General features: G+C 36.9%; 1 protein-coding gene across 1 annotated transcript; it reads left to right on the forward strand.

Moving 5' to 3' along the window:
• The first annotated feature begins 3,544 nt into the window (after positions 1 to 3,544).
• On the forward strand, positions 3,545 to 17,086 carry ANGPTL5 (angiopoietin like 5). The gene is made up of 8 exons (XM_030475701.1): positions 3,545 to 3,643; positions 5,352 to 5,499; positions 6,512 to 6,615; positions 7,174 to 7,267; positions 8,741 to 8,841; positions 13,225 to 13,345; positions 14,361 to 14,546; positions 15,804 to 17,086. The coding sequence occupies exons 1-8, from the start codon at positions 3,545 to 3,547 to the stop codon at positions 16,121 to 16,123; spliced, it is 1,173 nt and encodes a 390-aa protein (XP_030331561.1). The 3' UTR covers positions 16,124 to 17,086.
• Positions 17,087 to 21,793: the final 4,707 nt, after the last annotated feature.

A 21,793-nucleotide genomic window follows, 5' to 3' on the forward strand; every position in this document is an offset into this window, starting at 1 on the left:
CCGGTATCGTAGCAACCGGAGACGCCGCTCCCTTCGCAACGGGGCGGGGCTGCGGCTGAGGGGTGGAGGGGAGCGACAGAAGGGAGGGTGGGGAGCGGCTGAGGGGAGGGCGGGAGCGGCTGCGGTTCGTCCGGCGCTGCCTTTACAAGCCTTCGAGTCGGGCGCCAGGGACAGGGCGGTTGAGGCTTGCCCGGAAGGGAGTGCTCCCGCCGGGGCTGGGCTTCGGGGTGCCCGGGGGTGCCCGGCGCAGGGTGGAAGGCGGGCGCGGGCACCTCGCGCCGCTGCCGGCAACCTCCGTGTCTGTCGCTTCTTCAGGCACACCGCTGCGGGACTCCGTGCCAAGGCACGGTGCGTGGCCCTCACCGGGCTTTCCGTCCTGTCTGCGCTATCTAAACGACAGAGTGCCTTTTAAAACAAACAAACAAACAAACCCGGTATCCAAACAAATACGTTTCCCATTAGTTTTGCAGGACAAACGGAACACCTCCCTCAGCCCGTTTGCTGCTTGTGGGTTGCAGAGCTCTCTGTGGATGTCTGTTAAATCTCTTGATGGTAAAGACTGCAAAACTTGCTTTTTTCCCAGGCAAAGCAGGGTGTGTTGTCTTGGAATGTTGCCATGCCTTGGATGAACTGTCAGCAAAAGTCTAAATGCCTCGGTGATTTCATGGCGAGACATTTCTTGGCTGTTGTATTTTGAGCTTAAACCAATTCTTTTTCAGTGCACAGCTGTTCTATGTCTTTGACTAGGAGGGTAAAAGTAGTACTCAGCATTTGTAAAATACTTTTCCCCACAGAGACCCACCTTCGTATTTGTAGCGCAGCTTGCGAAGTGTTAGTATTACCATTTTACAGGCAAACCCACTCATGCTCAGGTTGACAAATGTGCTTAATATTTATAATACCCTAGTTACCACAGTTGAGAATATGACCCTAAAATGGAAGTTTTTCACCTCTAGTTCAGAATACCAGTCCCAAATTCACCACTTCTTTGCCTAATCTGAACTCTTCTGTGTTGCAGGTATAAGACTGGTTGTCACTTTACTACCTTTCAACCCACATACACTTTAAAAATCCCAGTTTGCCTGATAAAATGCAGTGCTTCATTTAGGATGCAGTAAAAGGTTTTATCAGTGTGGAGTCACACAAACAGGACTGAAGAAACAACTGCAGAACTTGAGCCTATGTCACATCTAGGAAGATTCAGGTTCATAGACTCATAGAATCAACTAAGTTGCAAAAGACCTTTAAGATCATCAAGTCCAACCATTACTCCAGGACTGCCAAGTCCACCACTAAACCATGTCACTGAGGGCTTCATCTACACATTTTTTGAACACTTCCAGGGACGGTGTTTGCACCACTTCCCTGGGAAGCCTGTTCCCATACCTGTTGCAGCTCACACCAGCAGAATTTGAGCTTCTTTAGACTTACCGCAAACTTTGATCTTATCCAGTGCAACTCACAGCTTCACCTTAAATACCTTCTGAAATTTAGAATTAAGAATAGTATACATATATATCTTTCTGTCTTTCTTGTTTTTACCTTTTTCTCACTTATTCATAGCCCAACTTTTATGGTTATTAGATAATTCCTCCTGGTGAGTAACCTCACATCTCTCAGACTGTGGAATGAGAAGGTGACTAGCTGAGGACCATGTATTTCAGGACTGTATGATTATTCTGGGACAGCACTCAGCCTGATATCAAGTGGTTACAAAATGGAAGGTCCCACTCTGGCAGCTGGTTTGAAAGAAGTTTCATAACTTTTACTGTGGGCTAGAGACTGATATTCCAGTCAAGGGTAAAGATCAGCTCTTAAATCTTTGTGGGATAGATTCTGAATTTATTACAGAATTTATCTGAAGGCTGGAACATAGCTATGCTGCTGCAGAAACACATTTTTCTTTCCTTCTTGTTCCACCGAGGGATTAATCTGCTAATGCCCTTTAGCTTTCTTCCAAGCTTCAGTTTAACTGTGAGGACAACTGCATGGGAGAGGGAGTTCAGTCCATGTTCTGATCACTTTAACCGTTCCTTCCTGAAATTTGTCTCCTCTTCCTATTTCTGTGCATATAAAGAGGAATGAAAACTGTTCTTTCCCCTTTAATGTCATATATGAGTAGCCAATAAAATCTTTTCAGCTTCTTCCTGAGACTGAACTATGGATCACAACCTGCATCTTTTTGAGAGAGCATCAACTGATGCACTAGTTAAATTCTAGTAATTCTTGTATCAGAAAGCTATGATGTGCCATGCGGTATGTCAGAACAAGTTAAAAAAATTTTTGAGACATTTTGAAGAACCAAAGTTGTTAAAAATTTCACAGGCAGTCGTACATGCTCCTCTCAGAGAGAGGCCAGGTACAGGCGCTTAGTCCCCTTCAGCTGTTAATTGAAAGAAAACATTGTATTAAAAACTGGATTTAAAACTGTATTAACCCCTGTCCCCCAATTGCTTTCAAATAGCTTTGTATCAAAAGCTATTTCCAGTGTATTCCAGCTTCAGACAAGGCTGGAGATGAACCTCAGTCTCGAGACCAATTTGGAACATCGTCTGGGTGAATCAGTGCAAGGTGATGTTGAGCAGTGTATTCTGACGATCCTTTAGACAGAGTATCTCCAGTGGTATGTTAGAAACCGAAGTTTCATTTATTCAGCCAGATCACAAACAATTTAAATTCTCTTATGTGCATGAGGAGTTGAAAATCTGTTGGACCTTTATGAACTTTTGAAATTACCTTTCCAAGTAACTTGCTTTTTGATTAAAATATCAGACCTAGTTTTAAAGAAACAGAGTGTATTTGAGTATATGGAAACTGTAATTACCTCATAGCTTTAATTAAGTTTCTGTGGACTACATTTAATTTTCTTCTTTTTCAGCACATTCTTTCATACTTTGACATTCTTCAGGGATAAAAATCATTGTATTTGAATGATTGTCTCACTTGCAGTCCGTGTGTTACTACGGATGGGCTACTAGTGAGACGAAGAGACTGCTTTTGTCCTCCTGGTAAAAAAGTTTTGATGTAGTACAAAGTATTGCTTTAAAGTAATATTGTTCAATTTTCTATTTTGAATCTGCTTTTAGAACATATTCTAAAATTGCCTCCACAGCCTGTTCTAGTGCACTACATCACATCAGTATAAACACCTTCATTTTAATGCTAAAAACCTTTGCAAAAGATGAAAATATTGATCCATACTAGTTTTTCTTTCAAATAGCCCAGACTACTCAATGCCAAATATATACTAATGCTCAAAAATAGCACATAACAAAATCTGTCAGTTTTATCACAATGAAAATACATATGTTTGATGTGTCATGTAGAGGCGATGAGCAGTAATTTCCCTCAGGATACAAGCAGTAGTATATAAAATCTACTGTGCAATTGAAATGTGCTTTATTAAATCCAGGAATTAAAGGAGTGTTGGCTGCTCTTTGTGCTGCAGACATTCCCAAACAGTTAGCTCAGGACTTCATAGTGTACAATCCTTTCCACGGAAATTTGAAACCTGTCAAAACATTTGCATTTCTTCAAGTAAAAGATGAACTGCTTTGGGGTAACTTCACTGATTTGTCTTAATATTTGTTTGTTCGGTTTAGGAGAGACTGTCATAAGTAATGTCAAGACTTGTACATCTAAGGTAAGATTTTCAATTCCTTTGCTTAGATAAGATAATGAATGTAGCTGAATGATTTCTCAGAAAAGTGACAGATGTTTTGAAACTGCACATTTCTTTATTCAGAGTAGATAGGAAAACACAGAGGAATCAGGTGTTTCCAGATAGAGAAAAGAAACTACATTTAAACTGTAGGAATTCAGTTTGAATTAGAACATTTCTGTGTTAATGTCCTTCATCACAGCTCAATTGTTGCGCCATATTTTAAATCTCATCTGCATGAACAAATGCAGAATAACTATTGTTTTTGGCAGAGTCACTGTTTCTGCTTGAATTGCTGAGGTCAGCTATAATTACGTGTTTCATGTTGGCTTTTAGTAAAAGTAAATATTGATTAAAAATATTTGCTTGACAGTATTTAATTGAAGATGTGGTGAGGAGCTGTGATAAAGCCCTGGAAAAAAGCAGAGTTCTGAGTGATCTATTTATAACTTTCAAGTCAATTTTTCTTCCTTTATTCTGTGCTTATTTCAAAATTAAAGAAACACGTTCTTTTAGTTCTCTATTATTTATCACCAGTCCCAAATTGCAATTACATTAATAATTCAGAACCTTTTTTTAATAAAATCTCCTTGTTAACAGTTTTATTTAATTTCTACTTATACTTTGTAAAAACAAAAGTCAGAAAAAGACCTGTTCAGTGCTTTGCCAGTGTAGTGCAAAAACCAGAAAGAGAAACCTGAAGCAGGAAAGGAGAACAAGTACATTGAAGATATATATTCAAGCCTAAATAAGTTTTCTTTTTCATTAAAATCTTCATGTTTCTAAGGATCCTATTTACACTTGAAAATACAGTATATACTACAGAAAATACTACAATGCTTTGCTGAGATTATGAAATCAACAAAAGAAATTAAAATGAATTTCTTAGTCTTTTGACAATGACACATATCTCAGGAATTACTTTTAGCATTTCCTTAAGTGATGAGTCATAGGCATTCCCGTATTTCTATCACATGGCACCAGGAAAGAAAAAAATATATTAAATATGAAAATATTATTTTAAAAGAACATTAATATGTGTAACTTCTTTTACCAATGCTTTTATTGTTACTCATTCAAATAATTCTGTGCCTGCAAATAGTGTCCCTTTATTCTTTCCTCTATAAAAGCATTTAAAGTATTTTTTTAATGTTTAGTTCAAGTCCCAGATCTGCTTTGGACTGCTTGTGTGCATAGATTATGAAAGTATTTCCATGATCAGAATCCAGGTAGTTAATTTAGGGACTTTCAAGAGTGAAAATGTCTTGCTAGTATATAGTAAATCCAAAAGACTGTTCCTTTCCAGTGAAAATAACTTTGTTATGTTTTGAGATGTCTGTTTGGTGTGGTGATTCCTAAAATGTGAGATTCTTAAATGCGAGATTTGCAAGTTCTTACCTCATTTCACAGAGCTTTGGTAGAATACTTTACCAGAAATATTGTTGGTATTTTTCAAACTTATAGAGGTTATTCTTCACCCTGACACTTTTTCTCTAGTGAGGTATGGCTAAGCAGAAGACACCTAACAGGCCTCGATCTCAGCTCTGTCAGTTATAACTTGATAAAGCTTTAAAAAACCTGGGTTAGGAAGGAAGACCCATGGAGTAATCTACTTGGTTTTGGCAGCCTGAGCTATTTTATATATGCTTTATGATCAATTTATTTCCCCCTCCATTGTTTGGTACAACAGGGCGCAAGGAATGTTGGAGCTGTGGAGGAACCACTCAAGGCAGAAGAGAAAAATAAATCTGCAGATATTTCAAAAAAAAAAGACCAATGCCTTGTACCATGTGATGTTCAAGCTAAAATTTTACGAGGGGAAAAACATTACATGTGCAGTATGTATTCACAAAGAATACTCTCAGCAACAAGCTATGCAATGCCATGCTATGCAACCCTCTGCTCTGCTACGCTATGCTGTGCTGATTTATTTTTTAATCTTCTTGAGCACATGTGACAGCCCTTGATGCTGCTTCCCAGGCTGAGGATTCAGAAAATTTGGGGTGCTGTGTTTCTGGGATGCAGCTGGTGTGAGAAAGTTGAAGTATAATCATGCTAGTCTCTATAATCACTGGTGAAGGCACGCAAATCCAGGCAGCAGCTCAGCCCGCCTAGATCTGTGTTACTCTCTGAATGTTAGTAGCTCTCTCCATTAAAGAAGAAGAATAGGGTGTCTGTCCCTCATTTAAACATCATAGTTAGGTGTGGGGGAGTTAAGTGGGAGTTAGTTAGTTAGTTAGTTAGTTAAAGTAGGAGGTGTTGTGGAAATCTATACTTCAGCTTGCCTTTTGTAGATACTTATGCAGGACATTCTCTATTCACTGCCTTGACAAACTACACAGCAAATGATGTAATCAGCCTCAGAAAAAAAAAAAAAAGTCAAAATAATTGTATTTTCTATTTTTAATATATTTTATTAATCACCTGACAGGTTTACTTGTTTTTTGTTTAGATTTTTAGCACCATGACAAAATCCAGGAGCAGCAGAGTGAATGAGTAAATGTAGGATGACAGAAAGCCTTATATATTTGTCTTTTATCATTTGCATTTGTATTTCTGTGGTATCCATTAACTGGTCATCCAGGTTGCCCAAAGATAAAATTAAATTCTGCAAATCTAAAGAAGAGCATCACCTCTTAAAACGTCTTCCCTGCAACCAGTGAAGCTGAGGTTTTTAGCATCTTTGGCTTTAATCTGTGGTCTCTGTACTACTTTGTTTTCACTTTTAAGTACCCTAAGGTTAAACACCTTCAATATTCGCTTAGATATCATAAATAAGTGTGTCATTGTTCAGTCAAGAATACTTTTAGATTTATGATAACAAAGTGGGTGAACATATTTCTTTTAAAGGAAATTTGCAGAACTCACTTGTTGAATATGCAAGAAGTACAAAAAAAATGGTAAGGAACATGATGGATGATCAACAGTCTTCTTTGGACTACCTTTCTAATCAGGTACTTTTCTCTTTATCATAAAGATTTTTATTTATTACTTATCACTACAGGTATTGTCTGACTGAGGAAAATTAAGCATTTATATTGTCATTAAAACAGTAGAATTAGAGTCTTTGCCACCATTCCTTACATCTTGGGTAGGGTGTGAGTTCCATTTCTATGGGGAGTGATAAGCACCACCTGGTCCACATTGGTGGCTAACTCCAGTTCTGTCATATTTGTTCAGATGACATATTATGTTATTGTTAACTCTCATAGTAGTTTACAAACACTGTGTATCACTCACTACAGATAAAAAGCTTTATTCTTTTTAGGCAGAGAGGCAGAAAGGTATCTAAACTGAAGGACTTTTTTGTAATTATCTGGAATTGTGCCTAAAAATGATTTTGGATGAAAAAAGTATAAAGTCAGACCATTGTACCTAATGAAGGTACAAGTCACTAACACACCACAAAAATGAACTTTGGGTTATATTTACTAGGAGTAAAAAAGAATATCTTTAAGAATGTAAAATTCCTCACTGCAACCTAAGTAAAGATTTTCTATTTGTATTTGCAGGTAAATGAAGTAATGAACAGACTTCTTCTTTTGAATGCAGAAGTTTTGAGAAAGCATTTGGATCCACTTTCTTACAAAGCAGTTCAGTCTCATGGTAGGTGTATTTTGCATTTAGTCTTGATCTCTTGCTTTTTTATCTTTGTATCTTGACAGAGAGCTAATTAAAGCAAAGGGAAGGAATTATAACATTTACAGTATTCTGTGTTCATAACATATAAACCCTGGAAAATTTGTGATCTGTTTAAGAATGTCATCATAAAGACTGCTTGAAATAATTTACAACTGATAATTCTGGGCATCTGGGCAACAAGTTTAGCATATTGTTGATTTTTCTGCAAAATACCAAGTATGACCATCACTTTGTAAGTGATCTGATCAGTTTGTAAGTGATTTTCTCGTGAGAGCTCATTTGGAGTATTGTGTACAGTTCTGGTATCCTCAACATAAGGAGGACATGGAGCTGTTGGAGCAAGTCCAGAGGAGGGCCATGAGGATGATAAGAGGGCTGGAGCACCTCCTGTATGAAGACAGGCTGAGAAAGTTGGGGCTGTTCAGCCTGGAGAAGAGAAGGCTGCATGGAGACCTCATAGCAGCCTTCCAGTATCTGAAGGGGGCCTATAAGGATGCTGGGGAGGGACTCTTCCTTAGGGACTGTAGTGGTAGGACAAGGAGTAATGGCTTCAAACGTAAACAGGGGAATAGATTAGATATAAGGAAGAAGTTCTTTACAGTGAGGGTGGTGAGGCACTGGAACAGGTTGCCCAAGGCAGTTGTGAATGCTCCATCCCTGGCGGTGTTCAAGGCCAGGTTGGACAGAGCCTTGGGCAACATGGTTTCGTGCAAGGTGTCCCTGCCCATGGCAGGGGGGTTGTAACTAGATGATCTTAAGGTCCTTTCCAACCCTAACTATTCTGTGATTCTATGATTCTATGATGTTGCTAAATGGCACTTTCTTTTGCAATGAAGTGTGCTCTGCATTTGTAATATCCTTTAAATGTGATGAAAGTTACTTGTACACAGGACAGTTAATCTTCATAGTGTCCATCCCAACTAAAGGAAACATTATCTCTTAGCAGTCCCACTGGTCATAGGAACTGCTTGTTTGAGTATGTTTAACACAGACCTGGCTTAACACTTAGAAGAAATGGGTTTATAATGTATAAATTATGATGTAAGGGCTTTTACAAGTATAAATACAAATATCTGCAGGAAAAAGATGTCCTTTCCCTTTTCTCAGTACAAGTGTTACCCAAATCATATCTATAAAATGACCCAGATACAAAATCTTTAATTTCTGTGTCATATCCATTAAGATTAGAATGAATTTTCTTTTTTCTATATAATTTATACTTCTTTCTGGACTTAATGGAGTTCAGAGAATTTTCATTTACAAGGTAAATTTGTGAGAAAACATGATTTTAAATTTTGCATGACAAGAAAATGATATTTGAAATCATTCATACATTACCAAGAAAGTACTGTTTCTGCGTTTAACCTGTATTTGTTTGCATTTGGTTTTTTTTAACATATTTTGCTAATGAACTTCATCAAATACTTTGTTCTTTAGGATTGGATTGCACTGATATTAAAGATACTGTTGGTTCAGTTTCAAAAACTCCAACTGGCCTGTACATTATCCATCCAGAAGGATCAAATTATCCTTTTGAGGTAACAAATTTATCTCTCAGGATAGTCACAATTTGCTTGAGAATATGCACTTAGAATGTATTTAACAGTTTTAAAGTCTTTTCCTTGACAATTTCTCAGCAGATGAATAAGAAATGTATTAAATCATCTAAATGTGTCTGCTTTACTATATTTCTGATGAGTTTCTTATTTTCTACAAAGAAATTTAATTTGTCATAAGATCCCACCATCAGTTTTTATATACAGTGAAAAATGTACCAAAGAGGAAAACCCAAGGCATTTCTCAGTGCCCCTTTGGACATTAAGAAGTGCTGTTCTTTTCTATTTTAGAGATGGAAAACTGAGGAGCCAAGTGACTGTTCCACTCGGCTCCTAAAATGGGACCTTTGGCTTTTTAAGTTACTCTGATGACTGTATAGCATTGCCTTCTCTTGAGAGGTGGCACTGCTGATGCCTATAGCTTGGACCACGATATTGTATAGGCATCTAAATATAGGGGCAGACGTACATTAGTTTGAGGAGTAGGTGCTTATCTCTTGCCTAAGCATCATTATAACTCAGACTTGAGGCAGAGAGGTATCTAAACTTTCAGTTTTCAAATCCAGTTTGCAGGGTATACATTCTTAAGACAAAGATGAAAGGATGAAATTCAGCAGGAACTGCAGCAGTCATGCTTCCTATCACCACCTACATTTTCTGTAATTGCTTTGAGTTATAGTGCTTATTTAGGAGAACAGAGTTTTCGGTTAACTTCCCCAGGCTCAGGCCACTCAGATCCACGCAAACACAAAGAATCCTTTGTTTTGTCTGTTTCTTTCCGTTTTGTGCTGTTCTACTTAGAGAAGCCCCTATGCACAGTGGAAAGACAGATATGCACTTTCAAACTTTTAATTTCACAACACATGCTGGGGTCATTAGTTTTTGGAGAAAAAATGTGGAGTTTAAGCCAGCTAATAAATAGCAAAATTTAATATCTAACTTTATAGCCTTTATATATAACAAAGGAAGGATGAGTCCCTTTATCTCTAGCCAATTGGAACCCTACAGAATGCTACAAAACCCCTCTTTTCACTTCAAAAGTATTTTTGACACTTTGCCACATTTAAAGTTACTGCCAGAATCTGAGAATCAGTTATATGAGTGGAAAGGTTCCTTAAGGAGAAGAAGAAACAAAAAGAAAAATCATAATAATTTGATTAAAAGCACAAGATAACAATAAATAATGAGAAGAAACATCTGCACTCATGAAATGAGTGTCTAATTTCTTGTCTGGTAGATGTTACACAGAACTGAAAAGGTAGTGCCAGAAAGTTCTCAGAGAAAACCATCTAAAATATGTGTGTTCCATAAAGAATGTTATTTCAAGGAAAACTCTTTAATGCAAATTCTTCCATGTGTTGAAGCATACAAAAGGTACAAGAGAAATGGTAGATGAACAAAAATTTCAAGACATTAAAACACAAACAAGGAATTGCAATGCATTTTAAGGGGCGAATAGCCAAGACTTCTGGAAGTTCTGCCGACTAGCAAAATATGAAAAATACGGAGAGACAGAAAACCATAGTAAGAACCTAAAAAGCTGCAAAGAAGTATGCGGGGGAAAAAAATATTTCTATGAGGACCTTGTCAGCGATAAGATGCCTTTAAATGTAAACTGGTCCAAATGTCTTTAGAATAATTTGCATAAAGATACCAGATAAATGAAGTTTATCTGTTTATCTGAAGTTTAGACAACTTGATACTGTTCTCATGTTTTCATGTTTGAAACCTCATGTTTTCAAAAGCAAGTATATATTCTGATGGTTAACTCAGGCTAATTAAAACTTCCAGGAGCTCTAAGAATATCCAGCTTCAGTGGTAGTGGCAGGTTCTTGCCATCTCAGAAAATTAGTCCCAAATGGGCTTCTGTCTGAGCATTCAAACATGGGGCAATTAAAACCAATTTCACTTCTGGAAAACTGAATCATGATCACTTTCTGATACATTTTTCAGTGAATAAATTTAGATCAATGATATTTCTAAGGTGAGTCAGACAAACTATACAGTTTAGAGTATACCTCTTACACACACTAAAGATGGAAAGGAAGGAAATATTCAGTAGGAGCATCCTCCTGCTCATTTAATTTAAATGGTGCCTGGCACAATCATGCCTCTCATACCTTACACAATATGAGACCTAGAACAAGCTTTAAAGTGCATTAACTATTAAAAGGCTTAAAGAAAGAAAATTACATCATTTCCAGCATATAAGAAATTAAGAAACTACACAGCAATCGCTGTTTTTTGTGTATCTATCTCATATTTTTACTCAGCTGGTGTATGTTGCAGTACCATGTCTGATATTGGTTGATAACCTCTCATGAAAACCCAAATCTGCTCTTTCTGTTAATTATCAACGCTCCCACTGGTTTATATTGGACTGAAGATAGATGTTGTGACCAAGTGGGCTCTTCTTTGTATTTCTGACTCACAGTGAGAGTAGCCAAGCATGCAATCATCTTCTCTAGACAGCAGATGAGGCAATGGGATTATTTTTAATGAGTTTTAGGTATTTACATTTAAATGTTCATTTTGGAGTCTTCTGTATTTCTTATTATTACAGTTCCACCCTCCTTGGGTGACTGAAATAAGCATGAGATTCTCCAGGGAATAACGCCCATCATTTTCTTTCATGCACATGACTTACTATGATTCATTCAGAATTTGTGTTGCAAGGATTGCTTAAAGCATCTGATAGCATTGACTTACTTGAATATCCAAGATTCCCCAGGTTGTATTAGATCACAATTGCAGCTGTCCTGTTGCTTTCTCATCATTCATAAGAAGATGTTGTTAAGTCACAGCAGTTCTGAACATGATATTGATGTGTTCCTGCCAAGGAACAAGTTCCGATTTCATGAAAAATATCTGGCTGGTACAGACCATGGGGGTGCAACAGATAAGGCTCAGACTGCCACTGAATTCCACCTAGACTCTACTTTTAGCAACCAGCTAAGATTGCAAATCTCTCTTCTCTGAAACATGTTTTATTGTGCTCATTCCTTGTAACATGAATAAAAAATTCCTACTTTACTCCATCTCTTGTGCATCTCCTTACTCTTACAATTTACTGATAGCCAACATTCTATTCTGAACTTACCATTGTTATCACAAGTAGCTTAATGGCTCCATAGCTATAAGCATTTTCCAGGTTAATTGTCCTGATATTAGTCACATTGGGAGACACAAATGAGCCTCTGATTTTAAACACTAATTAAGCATAGTATCCCCTAGAACTAGTTGGAACAGCTTAGGTGGTGAAGTGTCTAAATGTGCAATATGCACCTTTCTACATTAGGATGCCCAGACTTTTTAATCCCTGTTAGACTGGTCAAGCTCTGGCACTAGGGACATACTTGAAAAGTACCCAGAGTGACCTGGATACATTCCACGTAACTTTAGGCACTTAGCTGAAATCCCTAAAGAGCAGTGAAGGGTCTAGGGGCCCTTTCTGTAGACAGTGGAGGTGATCAACACCTGCAGAGGGTGATTTAGATCTTGGTTTACCAGAGCCATGCTGTGAATGCACATTTATCTCTATAAGGGGGGTTACAGGGGAGATAAGGGCAATAAGATTCCTAACTTAGGAAACTCAATTATGTGTCTAAAGTTAAATGGGCTGAGGGGAAAATGTACCACATAAAGTGATACTCCACAGCAGAGCAGAGGGCAGCTGGACCACTGCCTTTTGACATGCTTTTGGGCACAAATTTTAGCAAAGACTCATAAAGACTCATAAATTTGAGAGTTGATCTTATGCATTCAGGGGGACTGCTCAATTGCAGACTGTTAAATGTTCATGTTGGCACTTCCCTGGATTGGGGCCCCTTCTTATGTAGAGTTTTTTTGCTGCTCCATCATAAATTATTATATACTGGGTTACTGCTGTCACTTTTTCCATTTCCTCACCTTTATAAAGGGTTCTACATTTCCCAGGCATCACAAACACAGTATTTCTGGGGAAGATGGTATGATATTTTGCTTTGCTGAAATAAACGTATATTCAGTGTTAGTGCCTGTATCTGGGATATTTTGCACTTGACAATGCATGTTGCATGTTGCTTCTACTTCATTATATTATTAATATACAATAATATTTATCAAAGCTTATTTATTATATCTGATGTAAGCAGATATTTGTATAAAACAGTTGCTACTGGTTGAGGAAATATCCAAATCAAGCAGTCCAACAAGAACATAGAAGAAAACACTGAAGCTTAATTTTTTATTTTCTTTGAGCTTTTTGCTAAGGTATTTGAAAGGTGTGTTGCTTAACAAAACTCTGAATTGCTCACCTTTATTTAATTAAACTGTTTTCATAACAGCTGCTTCAAGAGTGCTTAATCATATCTATGTCTATTTTAGGTTTTGTGTGACATGGATTTTCAAGGAGGTGGATGGACTGTGGTTCAGAAAAGAACTGATGGAATCATCCCGTTCCAGAGAACATGGTCTGAATATCTGGATGGATTTGGTGACCTTTCTGGTATTAATTTTAAATACTCTTAAGTGTTTTGGACCTGATTTTCTGCTATCTTTATGTCAGCTGTGTTCCATAGCTAACATAACAGCTAAACTGTGTGGGATTTTTAGTAGTATAGAGAGTAAAGTTCTTTCTTAAAAGTCTTATTTAAACTTAAGAGGTTTCTTTAATCAAATCTGTTGTGTAATCTTCTCAGTAATGACTATCACCCTACTAGAGTCTTTAGCCATTGCCCATTTTCAGTCTCACAAGAGGTGTTTAAAATGTTGTTATATTTTCTTCCTGGAATAATGTAAAAATTGCATTTCCCTCTTTTTTTTTTTTTTTAGATTAAAAAAACCCCAAGCTTTAGTTGGTTTTAATCACATTTGTGTCATATTTTCTTAAAGCAGGAAGAAATCATTACTATTTCAACATAGAACGTATGAAGTTAGAAACAGAATGGAAATATTTCAGTAGCTAATATCAACACAACTGTAATATTAATTTTTTACTGACACCTTCCATCCAGCAAGTCTAAACTGAGTTGCTTTTTCAGGAGCTTATCTGGGATTGCAGTGGAAGTACACAACTTTCCAACTATACAAAAAAGCACAGCTCATACTGGGGGAACCTTTCATGGAAAACAGTGTGAATGTAACATTCATCAGTTCTCAGTATTACCCTTAGGAATGCTATTGAATTCTGTTTAATCAAGTGGATCTTTAGTACATCCAGGTTTTGTGGTCTTCTAAGGTACATTGGAGATGAACGCTTGAAAGTTCTCACATGGGCAATTTTCTAAATATGTCACAGAGAAAAAGACAATGCGCACATGGGAATTTTTTCCATGGATTTCCCATTGAAGTAGGAAGATTACTCTGTACCTTAATTAGTCTTTCAAAGAAATATAAGCATATCATTCAACTTTTATTATGCTTGGTTCGGTAAGGAAAGCAGAAGAACTAGAAGAATCCATTTTTTCTTTTACATTTTCCATTTCTAGAAGTTTATTGACTATATTATATTTCTGGTTTAGGGGAATTTTGGCTTGGATTGAGGAAGATTTTTTACATAGTAAATCAAAAAGCCACTAGTTTCCGTCTTTATGTGGATTTGGAATCAGAAAATGACAAGCATGCCTATGCATCATATGATGGATTTTGGATAGATGATGAAACATGTTCTTTTAAGATCCATTTGGGGCGTTATTCAGGAAATGCTGGTAAGAACCTCCTTCTTTAAAGTATTTAAAGATAGCTGCTCCCTTTCTTAATATGAAAAAAAGCATTCAAAAGAGTAATAATTAAGAGAACTTTAAAAATGTGTATGTCTAATCTATTTTTCTCTATGGTGTATAATGAATACTATGCAGATAAATGGTTAGTGATGTATCAACTAGTTATGCCAACATCAAACTTTACATAGTAAGAAATCGTTTTATTCTATTGCTTCAAGGTCTTTAATGAAATACTTGCATAAACACTCCTTTAATAAATAAAATGAGTAAAGAAAATAAAGGAACTCTAATGGATTCAAGTCCACAGAATATGCATTTAATAGATAAGGGATATTATGTGTGTTTGTGTGTATCTATCTAACTAATGGTCCAATTCTTTAGCTGTCCATTTTCCCATTCCAAATATGTTGATGTTATTGGAAGACTTCCTCATGTTATTGCTTTGGTTAGTTCAGCAGTGCCCATACAGTGGCATACAAAGTATAAAGAAACTGGCTGGAACAAATTAGGCCTACAGTGTGTAACAGTTACTGGCTGATATAGAGACACAAATTAATTCACAATTCCAGACCCCCCCTTAATATAAATAATATAAATAATATAAAAAATACAAATAATATAAATAATATAAATTACATCGAATGTGCAAAGATTTAAGTATTGCACCATGTCTTACTGCTTTTTTCTATTTTTTTTTCATGTTTACTAGTATGCAATAATGTTCCTTATGACCAATGTAATAGTTATTCTATAAATGCGTTGGTGCTTTACTCTGCCTGCATTTGTTTCTTTAGTAAGACAAGGGAACCAGTAATCACTGACCTTTGTATTTTAACAATTACATTTTACCTCATGACTTATGCTGAGGCTTTGGGCACGTCACTGGAAAATATGAAGTTAATAACCCTTTAGCCCTCTTCATTTCCTTTATCTTTTCTTCCACTGTCTTTAAGGACAGAAGCCTTTACCTTCACAGCTGGCATGTGTCACTAAAAGCAACAATAATATAAAGATGTTTCATTGAATTTCAGCGTCATCCATACTTCTCAGTATTTTATACATTTTCTTTCCTACATTTTAACACCCTGCCAGCTCATTATTTGATGCTCTTGAACTGCTTTTGAAGAAATCCCTTTTTCTCATAAATGCAGAGGAAAAGTTTGTGAGGTATGCAACAATTAAGAAATGCTTCTCCATAAATAACTCTTCCTTTTATCCTTCTGCTTTATCTGTGATACTTAGGTGATGCATTTAGAGGATACAGGAAAGAAGATAACCAGAATTCAATGCCTTTCAGCACATTTGATGTTGATAATGATGGATGCAGGCCAATGTGCACTATTAAAGAGCAGCCTGTAAAGAGCTGCAGTAACTTCAGTGATAACACTGGCTGGTGGTTCAACCAATGCGGCCTTGCAAACCTTAATGGTGTTCATCGCTACACAGGTAGATTTCTTGCAACTGGGATTCACTGGGATACATGGACAATGAACAACAAGCCAATCAAAATTAAATCAGTTTCAATGAAAATTCGGAGAACCTATAGTCCATATTTCCATTAGCCTATGAAAATAGAAATACATCTCTTCTTGCAGTTATATGGGATAATGTATCACTGAATTATAAATGCCTTTCATTTTCACTTCAACACTGCAGTCTTAAACTTTATTAGATATTTCCATAATACAGTTACTAATTTTTATTATGAAATGACAGCATTTGTTGTGTTCCTGCTTAAGTAAGAAGGTCCTAAGAAGAATAGGATTTTCAGAAAATGATGAACTTTGGAGTTTGTCAGCTTTTATTCAACTTCCTCTTATGCAGTCTCAGTGTCAGCAGAAAAATTACGAAAAGGAGTGTCATTCTGACTTTTGAAGGTGGTTTTTCTATGTTCTCTGCAAATCTGAAATGACAAAAAAAATCAGCAGATTTTCTTTTAGAAAGCCATATATCTGTCTTTCTCATCATTGTATTTTGGAAGAATACCTTTTCTTCAGTGAAGCTGAATTTTCCAGAATCGGCTCTTCTTTCTGTATTGCTTATCAGGCAACACTGTCTTATTTCAACACATATGTAAGGTTCGGTATATTCTCAGGGCCTGATTTTCATACAGGTAAGGTAGATACTGACATAAAAGAACTATGGTCTGGTTTATATATAATTTTCACAGTCAATGTGTTTCATAATCGGATTTTTACTCTACCATGGTCTATTTCACAATTCACTACAAATGAACACTTGTTTTCCCAAAGAAAATGCATAACATTTCATATACCCTTTGGAGTTTTAATTTTTTGATATATAGGCCTGATCTTATGTCTTTCATTCTTACTGGTATTCACTTTGTGAATGAACAAAACCAATTTGATTTGTAGAAGTGGTAATATGGTAATGAACATAATATGGTAATGAACAAAACCAATTTGATTTGTAGAAGTGCATTTTAAATTGTGTGAATTGTTTGAATTTCTGACAGTAAAAATGGAATAATATCAATAAAAAGTGTGAACATTGTCAGTACAGCACTGTTTCTGGAACCAGACATCTGTTCTGTAGCAACTAGGCATGGTATTTCTCATCTCTGCTTCAGTTTCAGCAGATCAACTCCATAGTAACATGTGGAATGAAATCAGTTAGAAACTATATGGGTTTCCTCTTAAACCATCATCAGTTCAGAACCACCATGTTTTAGAACTTCTTTCCAAAGATGTGTGTAGTTACAGGAGGAAATTAAGCTTTTGATAGTGTATGTTACAAGGTTAAGGGAGAGAAATAATTCATCTTTTCTTCTATGCTTGAGTAACCAACAATTGGAGGTAAAAAGTTGCTATGTTTCTCTCTGCTAGAGAGAAACTAAGGATTATCCTTATAGCAGGGGCTGATGGTAGAAGCATGGTAGGAAGTAGCCTAAGCAAAAATATCACAGGCCCTGTAGAGGGATTGCGAGAGAAGGGGTAGCTAATGCTCTTGGGGGAGACTGAATTCTCTGAGCACAGGGAGATTTTGTTGTCAAACTCTGTAGTCTTTGTAATTAGAAGCAGAGAGATAGCATGTACACCCTCTTTAGCCCTGCCTTTCACTCCAGGCTTATTAGGAATGCAATTCCTTCTAACAGCAATATGGACCCAGCAGATCTATAAAGGTAGACAGTAAAATGAAAGAGCTTCTGCACTGAAGTTAACATTAGAGCAGTATGTGACTGTTTAAAGGGTAGTAATTCTGGCTGTGAGCCTGGATGTTGTCACTGTTTTAGGGCTATTATGTCAGGAAGAGTCCCCAGGCTGCAGTACAACAATCCTAGTGGAGAATGCCAATGGCTAAATTTCACAGAAAATTAACAGCTTTGATGAAAGCCCCAAAATTTGACGTTGGGACCTCTGCTCTGACACCAGGTCCAAGCCTGTGAGAAGAAAGGAAGAGTCCAAGTAGAGAATCTGGATGCTGAGTGTAGAGCTAGATTCTACTGACACCCTGAGGATCCTTTTGGCCTTGTTAGAATTCCCACTTAAAAGTGAATGTGAAAAAGGAAGATTGTAGGTCTGTGCTGGCTGCTATTACCACATTTAACGACCGGGTTCAATCTGTCCTTTGTCAGCATTGGTTTAATTAGCTGGCAGTAACAAAACACAGAGGAGATGGGCCTGAAGAGATAACTAAAGCTTGAAGGATCATCTTTGCAAATTGACATTGGATCTTAAAGTCAAATCAAATGATAAACCTATACAAAAAATGAATTGAATTCTTCATATCAGTACTGGGAGGGTAAGATTTGAATGTTTACTTTTCCTTGGAAGATAAAAACATTTCCAAGGCTATTTGCAGAGACCTCTTTGAACTCAATACGTATGTTTCAATACCACTAAGTACTGTTCTGCTAGCAAGGTCACAGGTAGATACTGTTCTCTGTGGCTTAGAGTTCATTCCCTTTGAAGATAAAATGAATACATTTTGCCCTAGGTTGGAGTTGTGTCTTTGCTGTGCTGTGGGAGCTGGATGTGCAGGTAAACTGCAAACAGGATGAAGTCCAAATTGCAACTAATAGTCAGGTTTTAACTCCTTTAAATCATCCAGGTATGAGTTTTCAATACAGTGTCCTTGAGCAAAAGATGGACAATGCTTTCTTCCTTTTTCACATTAGAAACAGTATATGAAAATAGCATTGTTATGAATTTCTCCTCCTATTTGCCATATTACCTACTAGTCATAATTACACTTAGTGCTTCAGTGGCACCAAACCAAGTAATTAGATAATAATTAATATCATGTAATGATTTTATTTCCTTTCATGAAGTCTAGCAGCTGACAGAATCTGAATAAGGTTTCTATGAAAAGGTTTTGAGCATGGTAATCTCATAGTATTATCATCCTTTGAATGTTCTGAAATGTGAGTATTGGTATAGTCTGCTTTTGTTTAAAAATTTAGGATATGCTTAGGAAAGCAGAGTGCTAAAAATTAGTTGGCAGCTTGCCTGGTGCAAATCTGAAATGCATCAATGACAATAAAGCATTTTCATGTGGTAGATAGCTACTGTCTTCAAAGGTTCATTCCATTTCCTCTCTAAGAATAAACCAACTGTGAAAACGAACAGTTTCTTACTTAAACAGGGAATTTACAAGGGCATTAAGATGATTCCAGGGGCCTATGTTCCATATTTACAGTTAATGGTTCCCAGCCACCATAAGTTAAGATTTTTGTGGCCATATATTTAGGGTTGGTAATCAGCCATTTATTGCCCAAACAGTCTTTTTTGAACTAAATAAAAAGGACCATGTAGGGTGTAGAATATTAAGAGAAACTGATTGAGAGTTCCAAATAAAAAGTAGCTTGGTTTAACTACACTTAATATCTATTCCAGGAATGATACTCCAGACTGTGAGAAATTGTCTTTAAACATGTAATCTCTGATGTTATGAAACTGCATTTCTTTCTTTTGTTTTCTTTTTCCAAGAAGAGTATGTCTTCAATTTGTAAATCTCAGCTTGGTGAACTCAAATTATTTGACCCAGTTTATGATGCTACAATAATATAAATAAATGACAACATGGTTTCCACAGCCTGAGTAGTATTGACGTGGCAGTGCAGGGTTCAGTGTACTAGACATCTGGAAATTACAAAACAGTGCAACTAAAGGCATTTTACTTTCCACTTGGAAAATCTTTAACTGGGCAGTAAAAGATCCTCTAAACTTCTTAGATTAATTCTTTCTTTCTTTATTTAAAACTATAATCAGTCACGTTTCATTAACATGAAAAAAACATTTTGGTTTTATTACTGGTCTCTATTATGGAACATATTAATGAAAAAGTACTCTAACAATACATTGTATTGATACTTCACTACAAAATAGTTTGTTCATGTGCATTGTACAGTACTCCAAGTTGTAAGTATGAAATTTTGATTCATTGCCTGATTCTAAATTTAAGTTGGTTGCATGCAACAGTTTCCGTAAGTTTTCCCAATTATTTAAGAGTTACTGGTATAAGCACAATTAACAGGCAATTATTTAAATTACTGCAAATGTTGGCAGCATGATCATTGACAAGATGATGCTGCAACCTGAAAAATGTGACACCAAGAAGTATTTATGAATGCACCTAGCAGGTTACAGCAGAATGCACAGCTCCACTGTCAATGTGCAATATGATATGAAGCACAAAGCTGTATGAAGAAGTTTCTGAGTCTGAAGGAATGTCTGCTTTTCCTTCCTCCCTTCTGATACATAAAAGATAAAACACTAAATGCAGTAACATGGTAAAGTTCCCTTTAGCCTCACTCAGACCTCTGTAGAATCCCTTGAATGGAATCTGAGGTGGTTTTAATGGAAATATTAGCTTGTCAGGATGCAGAGCTCAACAGGAACTCAACATTGTAGTGAGCAAGGAAGAACGAGAGGTGAGATGAGACTTGGCCCATAGTTTAACTTGTACATGACTGCGTTTTGAAGACAAGAAAGAAAAAGCAATGGCAGATGAATAAAATTCAAGACCTCCCACTGCTGCTTGTTTTGAATGTCCAAGCCCACTATTCAATCATAGACAGAATCATAGAATACCAGGTTGGAAGTGACCACACGGACCCTTTGACCAACCTATTCTTTTCATGAAGGTTCTAACTATCAGTTATATCTAGTTCATGGTGTAAATGCCCACAGCTTCATCTGGGGACTCTGTTCAGTGACTGATTTCTGTAGAGCAGCTTAGTTTTCCTGCTTACTTGAAAGTGCACAAATTAAGCCCATAGGTAGCCTAATAAGTATGGGGTCTCATTCTTCTTGACCAAGGTCGCTGTATGATCCAATAAAACAGAGATAGTCCTGACTTGTCCTCATCCTCAGAGCAAACAGTGATCCTGTTTTGTACAAGTCATCCAGAAATATCAGTTCTAACAAATACTGTTTTTTATCAGCTGTTACCTTTAATGGAAAACTAAATAGTAGCTCGTTGTGATTCCTGTGCTCAGATGATCTTGCTGGGTCTGTTTAAGGGATCAGACTCCATTCAGGCTTCTACAAAACCAGGAGAAAAATCTTATGTCCCTAAGAATATTTGTGTGTGTGCACACATGGCGTTGCATATATTTTGATGCTTTAACATGTATTTTCTGGGAACCTTCACTATAATCCTTATTCTCTCTCATCTGTTCTAGTTACATTTTGTCATGGTGCAGGTAAAGAATGTAGAGACAGAATTGTTCATTATACGGGATTATAAAACAAGGTAAAGTTCATAGATTCATAAATGTCCTCCAGAGCTCGTCTAGTCTGACTCCTTGATAACAGCATGTCTAATTAGATCAGACTGCTCAGAGACATTTCGAGTTTTGAACACCTCTGAATACGAAGATCCCACAACCTCTCTTGGCAATATGTTCCAGTATTTCACCACCTGTATGGTGATTTTTTTCTTCTAATATCTGGTTGGAATTTCCCATGTTCCAAGGTGTGTCTGCTGTCATTTGTCCAATCCCAACTGATTCTGAATTCTTGTGTATATCTGAAGTGGGTATAGTGATCCTGAACTCTCTCTTCCTCTACTGTGGGTCCTTGCTTCAGTCCCACAGGCTCTGCTAGTAGGCTCGAGGGACTAGGAAAGCCTAAGGACAAGCCTTACCTGTCAAAGCTGAGACAAAAAAGCCATTAAGAACCTTGTCCTCTCTCATGCCCCTGTGCGTGAGGTCCCCTGCCCCCTAGAGCAATGGGTCCACATGCTCCTTACCTTTTGTTTTGCTGCCA

This window comes from Strigops habroptila, chromosome 2 (genome assembly GCF_004027225.2).
Source record: "Strigops habroptila isolate Jane chromosome 2, bStrHab1.2.pri, whole genome shotgun sequence".
Classification (NCBI taxonomy): Eukaryota; Metazoa; Chordata; class Aves; order Psittaciformes; family Psittacidae; genus Strigops; species Strigops habroptila.

What these genes read in the sequence shown, in the direction of transcription:
- ANGPTL5 (XM_030475701.1), top strand. Translation starts at nt 3,545, where the DNA reads ATGAACTGCTTTGGGGTAACTTCACTGATTTGTCTTAATATTTGTTTG. An exon ending in TCAAGACTTGTACATCTAAG is followed by an intron (nt 3,644 to 5,351) that starts GTAAGATTTTCA and finishes TTGGTACAACAG; the next exon opens with GGCGCAAGGAATGTTGGAGC. An exon ending in TGGACTACCTTTCTAATCAG is followed by an intron (nt 6,616 to 7,173) that starts GTACTTTTCTCT and finishes TTGTATTTGCAG; the next exon opens with GTAAATGAAGTAATGAACAG.